Raw genomic sequence first — 9,417 nt, 5'->3', positions numbered from 1 at the left:
ATTGTTCCTATGTCACGTAAAAACTACAGGGCGGATTTTCATGAAATCTGGTACATTGGACATAATATGGTATCGCAGAGCAGATACTAAACGTAACTGCATTTCAATAGGCTATTTGACAAGCTTTTAAAAACCAGTTTATATTTTTTATTAGACGTTAAGGAACTCAGTAGGAATTGTATTTTATTTATCCTGGTGCTTATGAATTATAAATTATCAAATAAAAAAAATTTATAAGTCAAAAGCGCGCCAAAACGCTATTTTGACAATATGGCGCTGCAATAGAATTGACGTCATCTGCCTGTGTTGTAATCTGTGGTAAGTAATCATTTTTAAACATTTGGTTGAAAACAAGATACCTACCGGGTTAAAATAATATTTGAACAGTGATTTAAGTAGCAAAATGCGTTACAAATGGTGTGCCGTACCTACATGTACTAATACGTCAATTAAAACTCCGGAAAAACTCTTTGTGAGTGTTCCGAAAAACGTAGAATTGCGTCGAAAGTGGTTGCAGCTTTCGCGACGGGATCCTAATGAAATATCAAATAGTACAAATATATTCTTCTGTGAAGACCATTTTGATGTAAGTAATCATAATCATTAGGTACCCACATTTTTTATATTAGTTGTCAATTTATCTATATAAGTATGTGTCTAGAAGTATATAAGTACGTTTATCAGTTATTTGGTTACAATAGTACAAGCTCTGTTTAGTTTGGAATCAAATGACCATGTGTGAGTTGTCCAATGATAATAATTTATTGATATTTTTTATAATTTGACCCCAACAAAACGCGCCAAACTGTCATGGCGACTAGTAAGTAGGTATTACGTCAAAAGTTCCAAAACAAAGAGCTGTTTGGAATAGGGAATATTCATGTTTTTCTTTTTTGTCTTAAATTAATAGTTTACTATTTTATAACGTAGAAAAAATATTAATGGGCTTCAAAATACTCTAGATATTTTTAAAAATGAAATTTAAAATTTAAAAAAAATTTAAGCAGTTCAAACGCCGCCATTTTGCGCGCGCTTTGCGTGACGTCATATGACACGCCCAGTGGGTGTTTTCCTTAGTGTTTACTGTGGACTTTTCAGTTACTTCGTAATATATTTACAGTTTTAATAACTTTAAAACCATCCATCAACCGACAAAGTGTTTTTTCGTATTTCAAATGATGCGAAAATACGAAAACAGTGGTGTAAGGTGATGAGAAGGGATAATATATCTCCTAAATCGTGTTTATATTGTTGTGAAGATCATTTTAACGTAAGTGTACTTTATTTATATCCAGTTTATTGTGAAATAAGGTATCCTAACCTTTAAATTTTCAATCGCGTATAAGACCCGTTGCATTATAATATTAAGCTTATTGTGAATTAGTAAACAGTAAGTTTTGCATTAGTTATTGAACAGTAGAAAAATCGATTTAAAATTAACCTAACCTATAAGAAAAGTTCCGTACTCAGTTATAAAAACTAACTTTCTATAAAAACTATTCTTATTGTGCTTTTACGAAATTTTAATGGTTATAGTTTTATTCCAGGTTAAGGAAGATACAGAAAATTATATTCAATACAATTTAATGAAAGAGCAAGGAGAAAAATGTAGTCTACGGTTGAAGAAAGGAGTTTTGCCGCATATATTTTTGTGTCAAAAACGGAGGATGCCATTACCAAAGGAAAGAATGGCTGCAGTTAAAATGCAAAGATTGACACTGGTCAATGAAGCCCTTTCATCAGAGATAGCTATCAAAAGTAGTGTTAGCGAACCATCACAAAGAAGTGATGACGAAGTGAGTCCAAGTACTTCCCACACAAATGTATGTGATGAACCAGGATGCAGTACTTCCCGTAGATGTGATGATCTTCAGGTAGAGCATTCCACTTCTTATATTGAGAAGAAATTACACTGTGACAAAGCTGTGCAAGTTAATATTAAACCGAACTATAGAAGTAAAGGTGTTAATGTAAATATACCTAAATTAGTTAAAGGACATGGTCTCGTTTTGTATGGAGAGTGGTTTTCGGTTCATAGCATTTTTTGAGCAGCTTGAACTTTTAGACATGGATAGAGCATAATGAAAAGGGTGTAAAATGACAAAAATAAAAATTAATGAGACCTGCTTTTTTTGTAAATCAATTTTGAAAATTCGTATACTATCAGATTATTATTCAAATAACAGCAACATTATAAGTATTATTTTAATGGCAACATCAGACGCATATGTCGTAGTTGTCACAAATCTGTGGTTGTCATTGTCAAAAGTAGACTGACGTTATACTGCTGACTTATACGAAACGTTCCGTTATACATTGTTTGACAACACTTAAGAAATAAAACGCTCCATTTTATGTAACGTATGCATTATAAGTGTTGTTATTTTTCTCATGAATGCAGGTGTTAAAAAATCTATTTTTTTGTAATATCCGTACACTTTAAGATACTCTATGCATATAAGTAAAATGTATTCTGCTTAATAAATGTTTGTATTTTAGGCCCAAAACGGGACATGTCCTTTAACCCATTAATGTCCCACTGCTGAGCAAGGGTCTCCTCCCGCAATGAGGGAGGGGTTAGGCCTTGATTCCACCACGCTGGCCAAGTGCGGGTTGGGGACTTTGCATGCCCTCAATAAATGTATTAAGCAAATTTTAGTCATGCAAGGTTTCCTCACGATGTTTTCCTTCACCGTTGTAGCATGTGATAATAGGGAATATGCGTGTATTTTTTTTATTTTTTTAAATGATAATTTACATCATTATATGAACGTAAAAAAAACGAAATTTAGCTCGAAATAAATAGTTTTAAAATAGTAGGCTGATTTCATCATTTTAAACGACCGCCATTTTGGCGCGCTTGACGTGACGTCAAAGTCTATAATAGCAATCAACTAGTGAATAGCTATAAACGTGTTTCGGCCTCTATTTTATGAAATTATTTTGTTTTATTTCAATTACACAATGCAGGAGTGCAGTAAACCAACTTTCAAGTACTGTATCGTGCCCTTATGTAAAAATACAAATAAAAATGCACCAAATAAAGTGTTTTTTCTTGTACCAAGAGGTGCTGCAGTAAGGAAAACATGGTGTAGAATCATGAAAAGAGACATGATATCTCCATCAACTTGTTTATATTGTTGTGAAGACCATTTCGACGTAAGTATTCATTCCATTTTATGTACAAATTGTTTATTTATCTGCTAAACTTTGCTAGTGCCCACATTATAACCTCTTGCATTACAACCTTGCATGAAAAAGGCCCTATGTTCAAAGGTTTGGTACAATTACGACCACTTGACTGACTGAAACCCAGTGACACTGAACAGAATTCTAGAATTTCAATATATTTGTGCACAAGAATGCCTATTGCAAACTAATATTATTTTAAAAACTCTTATATGCACTATTTATCCGTTTCACATTTAATTTCATGTTTTATTTTTTGTTTTTCAGTTAGAAGAGGATACAGCTAATTATATTGAGTACAAAATAATGAATTTGCAAGAAAACCACAAAACTGTATTGAGATTGAAGAAAGGTATCCTACCTCACAAATTCCAATGTCAAAAGGATACTGAAACCCAGCCATCGTTGGAGAGAAAAGCTTACAAAAAGAGAAAACATAAGGAAATAATTGAAGTATCTTTATCCGCACCACCCGCTAAACAAAGTGTTAGCACTACAAAGCTAACTGATTTGTCACAAATTGATCAGATGGAAGCAAGTACAAGTGCATCTTCATCTCAGGTGAACATAGAAGATATAGAAATGAAAAATTATAAATCATTTATTATTATTATTTATTTATTCATCTGCCTATAAATTAACAATACTTAACACAAGATTCACATAATAAATAAATTTACACTATTTATCTACCTTTGTGAGCTGCACAATCTTCACATTGAACTGATAAGACAGTTTCTTGAGCCTCATCACATACAAGTGTTACAGAATAACATTTCTGTCGGACACTATGTTCAGGTGTTATTGGGGGCGCCCGTAGCCTGTTGCGCTCACCGGTCGGTAAACGATCTGTGGGTTAAGCAAACCTTGGCGCGGTCATTCCATGGATGGGTGACCGCATAGTGGTATTTGAACTGGGCGTCTCCGTGCTTCGGAGGGCACGTAAAAAGTCGGTCCCGGTTGTTGTCAATTAAGATAACAGTCGTTAAGCCACGTCAAAGGCCTTCGGGCGGCTTGAACAACTTTGACACTAGGTTGACCACTAACCATACGATAAGAAGAAGAAGAAGGTGTTATTCGAGCCTTCACAGTACATATATCACCCTCACGTTTAACTTGCACGTAGCCAACTGCGGAATCGCCATATGTTTCTCGTCCAGATCTATAAAAAACATACTGTTTGTTTGTCGTATGGTTAGTGGTCAACCTAGTGTCAAAGTTGTTCAAGCCGCCCGAGAGGCCTTTGACGTGGCTTAACGACTGTTATCTTAGTAGACAACAACCGGGACCGACTTTTTACGTGCCCTCCGAAGCACGGAGACGGAGACCAGTTCAAATACCACTATGCGGTCACCCATCTATGGAATGACCGCGCCAATGGTTGCTTAACCCACAGATCGTTAACCGACCGGTGAGCGCAACTGGCTATGGGCGCATAACATACTAAAATGAAAATACATTTCCCAAGCATTGTATGGCAAGTAGCCTATGATTTTGATACCATAAAATAGTTAACGTAAGTAACGATTGCTAGCAACTTGATCCGGGTGCCAAGATCACCATAAAAAACATTATAAGCTTTAAATAATGTGCTTTTTCCATAAAACAAGCAAATCTTATAATGTTCTCTTACTCAGATTTTGAGGTTATTTTGACTTATAGATAAAAAAACATCTAAATAATGCGTGGAGAATCGAATAAACATAATATTTATTATGTAATTACCTTGCTGCTTTCACCCCTCCATGGCGCAGTGGTTTAGGTCACCACGCCAACACTACTGCGTCGGGAGGTCGTGGGTTCGATTCCCACACGGAGCAATTATTTGTGCGATCCACAAATAATTGTTTCGGGTCTGGTTGTGCTTTGTGTTCGTTGTTTGTATGTTTGTAAAAGTCCCCGCGACACAAGAGCAATTCTTAGTGCGGGAGTTGTCTTTTTTTAAAAAAAAAAAGAGTTGTCTTTTAAAAAAAAGAAAAAGAAAGATTTCAGTAGACGTAAAATCCAGGTTTGATGCAAAAAACGTGGTCATCATAAACACATCAATTTTCGGGAGATTGTCCGATTGTGCTTTGACGAAACCAATATCTGTCATTTTTTTCTAAGTCTTTTGACTTTATTTTTACGAAAAAAATGTAATATACCTTCAATATTTACTTCAAATCACAATAAAACGGAATTAAATTGTTAACAGCACAGAACTGAGAACAGTATTATTTGTTATTATAGACTTTGACGTCACAACTCGTTCCGACCAATAGCGTTGCGTTTCAGCTCATTTGAATTTTTCTCGTATGTGTAAAAACGTTCATCTATTTTTCATACCCCTAAGTGATAAGGGTTACATTTTTTTATGGCAAAACAAAGTTTGCCGGGCCAGCTAGTATAATAAATACTACTTTGCATAATAACAGGTATTTTATTTCACTTTCAGTTGCCAAATGATATGGAAAATTATATGAAGTATCGTTTAATGGGGTCTGTGTCGCAAATACGCATGAAACCGGGTTGTCTTCCTTCAAAATTCACATGTCATACTAAAAAAGGGAAGCAAACAGCAACAAAACGTGGATCAACTGTGAAAAAACGGAGAAAAGTGCTGATTGAAGAGTGTGAGGAGACAGAATACTTGGAATTTGAAGAACCTACATGTGAAAGTTCAGGTATTTAATTTAATCTATACTAATATTATAAAGCTGAAGAGTTTGTTGCTTTGAACGCGCTAATCTCAGGAACAACTGGTTCGATTTGAAAAATTCTTTCAGTGTTAGATAGCCCATTTATCGAGGAAGGTTATAGGCTATATATCATCACACTACGACCAAACGGAGCAGAGTACCAGTAAAACATGTTAGGTCCAAAAACGGGGAAAATTATGACCCATCTATTATGTGACGCAAGCGAAGTTGCGCGGGTCAGCTAGTTAACTATAACTTTTGCCCGCGATTTCACGAGGTATGTGACTTAGGGAACGTTCCTATCTGACGGTAGATGCGTTAGGCGTAACTTAATAGGGTATTATACTCTGCAATGAAAAGTACTTTCAAATATTGATTTCGGTATAAAAAGCATCGAAAAAGAATTATTAGGGAAAAATGCGTACGTTTTCGTCTCAAAAAATTAATTTAAAATTTGAATTTTTATTTGCCCGCGACAACGCTGCGCGTAGTGTTGCCAGGTCGCCAAACCTTCAGCTTTATAATATTAGTATAGATTAGTATAGATAGAGTTTATGTTGTTTCAGGTCTCAAGTTTGTAGTGGACGTAATAAAAGAGGAGGTCTTAGAAACAGAGCCTTTGGAAGAGGCCTTGAGACCAGACTGCGTTTTGGAGGTAAGTGACCATTTCATAGATGATTTGTACATTAAAATTGTATTTAGACTTTATTTCGTGGCTTAGTTAACAACAGCCGATCGATCTCTGAGGTTAAGCAACGCTTGCCGAGGTTGATCTGTGGATGGGTGACCATCTTATACATATCGAGTTCTTCCGTGCTACGGAAGGCACGTTAAATTGTGAATTGTCATTCCATAGATGGGTGACCGCGTAGTGGTATTTGAACTGGACGGGTGCTTCGGAGGGCACGTCAAAAATTGGTCCCGGTTATTGTCAATTTATGCTACTATTGACAATACTTGACTATCAGTCAAATCAGCTACTCTTTATGAAATGTCAAAAACACATTTTAGTATAGAAATACGGTGTAGTGACGTCACAATTTCCAATTTGTCGTTGATATCAAAAGAGTGCCTAATAAAAATTTTCAGTGTGAAATAATTACAACTTCCACATTATTTACGAAAAAAATTACATAGCCTGAGCATTTAGTTACACGAAGTAGTTGACTACCAGTCAAATCAGCTACTCTTTATGAAATGTCAAAAACACATTTTAGTATAGAAATACGGTGTAGTGCCGTCACATTTTCCTATTGTCGTTGATATCAAATGAGTGCCTAATAAAAATTTTCAGTGTGAAATAATTACAATTTCCATATTATTTACGAAAAAAAATACATAGCCTGAGTATTTAGTTACACGAAGTAGTTGACTACCAATCAAATCAGATACTCTTTATGAAATGTCAAAAACACATCTTTATATATAATTCTTCTGTAAGTGTGTATGTCACTGAACTTCTCTTAAACGACTGGACCGATTTTGATAAATTTTTTTGAGTGTGTTCAAGGGGATCTGAGAATGGTTTAGATTCACAATTTGGTCCGCTGGACAATGTTTTTTTATTTATTTTTTATGGCAAAACAACGTTTGCCGGGTCAGCTAGTTTTAGTATAGAAATATGGCGTAATGACGTAGAGTGTCTTATTTTCATTAGTATCAAACGAAGGTATAGACCACAGAATAACTTACACAAGAGGAAAGGGCATGTAACACTATATTAAAGATGGCTGTCGCCAAACTCAGCCGATGACATTTAACGCACACTGAAATATGAAAAGGAATAAACGACTTACAAATTAAACAACCAGCCATATTGAGGCGCCCATAGCCAGTTGCGCTCACCGGTCGGTAAACGATATGTGGGTTAAGCAACCGATGGCGCGGTCATTCTATAGATGGGTGACCGCATAGTGGTATTTGAGCTGGGCGTCTCCGTGCTTCGGAGGGCACGTTAAAAGTCGGTCCCGGCTGTTGTCTACTAAGATAACAGTCGTTGTACTATGGTAACCAAATAACTGATAAACATACTTATATACTTCTAAATACATACTTATATAGATACATTAACATCCAGGCTCAGAACAAATACTCGTGCTCATCACACAAAGATTTGTCCCAGGTGGGATTCGAACCCACCACACGCGGCGCCACGGTTGTTGCGGCGAGGTGACCGCTTAAACCACTGCGCCAGACGTGCAGTTTAATGACATTAGAGTCGTATTTTGCACAAATACTTTGTGCTTTATGTCGGAATTGTATCTACGTGGTTTCAGTGTCATCTCTTAGGTTAGTACTAGGGTATGTATAGCTGCACATACTTCACTAGCTGACCCGCGCAACTTCGCATACGTCACAGAATGGGTCAAAATTTTCCCCGTTTTTGTAACACTTTTTATTGTTACTCTGCTCCTTTTGGTCGTAGCGTGATGATATATAGCCCAAAGCCTTCCTCGATAAATGGGCTATCTAACACAGAAATATTTTTCAAATTGGACCAGTAGTTCTTGAGATTAGCGCGTTCAAACAAATAAAAAAAACACTCTTCAGCTTTATAATATTAGTAGATATCGCACGCGCGTCGAACCCACTTGCCCCTTCTTCTCATGTTAGTTATTTCTTGTTCTTGTTTACGAGTGGGCGCGGCCATGTTGAGTCTAGCGAGACATAACATGACTCAGTGACGCCGCGTTCGTGATCGTGTTATAACCTCTTTTACCGCTGTCAAGCCGCCATTTTACTGTCAAAATATTGCACAAACAAATCGGTATTTATATTTATTAAGTACCTAGTTCGTCATGTGATTAGTGAAAAAATAAATAAATGTATTTTTCTTTGTGTATCACCGTTGTTATTTGATTATAATGAAATAATATCGGCGATACGTGTTAGTGTGAGTTGAAACGTCAAACGAACGGTGTCGCTGTCAATGTACCAAATTTCAGTAAAATCCGTCTTGTAGTTTTTTCGTAAGAATAACAAACATATATAGGTAGGTACATCCGTACAAACTTTTGCATAATATTATTATTAAGCAAGATTAGTGGGATTTAGCATAAAAAAAAAGAATTTAAATAGGATAAGCACCTTCAAACAAACGAATTCTTCATTTTTATAATAATAAGGCAAAGACCAAAGAACGTTACTTGGTACGATCCTTACAAACTTCCCTTGCTATCACATACATACATGTTGTCATACAGGACCGCCGGTTACGAGTAGCACCTGACCTTTTTACAAGCCAATCCCGATGTGATCAGTGTACGTCTTTCATAAGCATTTTTTAAATTATTAGTAAGTAGTTTTTACCCGCGACTTCGTCCGCCACCTGAATTTTCCCATGCAAATGCGTCATTTTCCCGGTGTAAAAAGTAGCCTATGTCCTTTCTCGGGTATCAAAATATCTCCATACCAAATTTCATGCAAATTGGTTCAGTAGTTTAGGCGTGATTGAGTAACAGACAGACAGACAGAGTTACTTTCGCATGTATAATATTAGTATGGATAAGTAATGAAACAGTAATTTGGTTTAGGACAACCCATCATAATT

General features: G+C 36.0%; 1 protein-coding gene across 8 annotated transcripts in view; it reads left to right on the top strand.

The window, feature by feature from the left end:
* The first annotated feature begins 368 nt into the window (after positions 1-368).
* LOC142985137 (uncharacterized) overlaps positions 369-9,417 on the top strand; it is a 32,364-nt gene continuing 23,315 nt past the window's right edge. For 5 of the 8 annotated variants that reach the window (XM_076133126.1, XM_076133125.1, XM_076133122.1 and 2 more), the window contains exons 1-6: positions 1,059-1,270; positions 1,548-1,874; positions 2,971-3,159; positions 3,457-3,750; positions 5,624-5,852; positions 6,434-6,522. In XM_076133126.1, the coding sequence (XP_075989241.1) occupies positions 1,211-1,270; positions 1,548-1,874; positions 2,971-3,159; positions 3,457-3,750; positions 5,624-5,852; positions 6,434-6,522 (1,188 nt within the window). In that variant the 5' untranslated portion in view covers positions 1,059-1,210. Of the gene's footprint in view, positions 587-1,058; positions 1,271-1,547; positions 1,875-2,970; positions 3,160-3,456; positions 3,751-5,623; positions 5,853-6,433; positions 6,523-9,417 lie in introns of those variants that run through there. The other 3 variants (XM_076133129.1, XM_076133127.1, XM_076133128.1) reach the window with 3 other exon arrangements.

This window comes from Anticarsia gemmatalis, chromosome 29 (genome assembly GCF_050436995.1).
Source record: "Anticarsia gemmatalis isolate Benzon Research Colony breed Stoneville strain chromosome 29, ilAntGemm2 primary, whole genome shotgun sequence".
Taxonomy (NCBI): Eukaryota; Metazoa; Arthropoda; class Insecta; order Lepidoptera; family Erebidae; genus Anticarsia; species Anticarsia gemmatalis.
The sequence above is the reverse complement of the archived record's forward strand: the minus strand, read 5'-3'. Positions and strand labels throughout refer to the sequence as shown.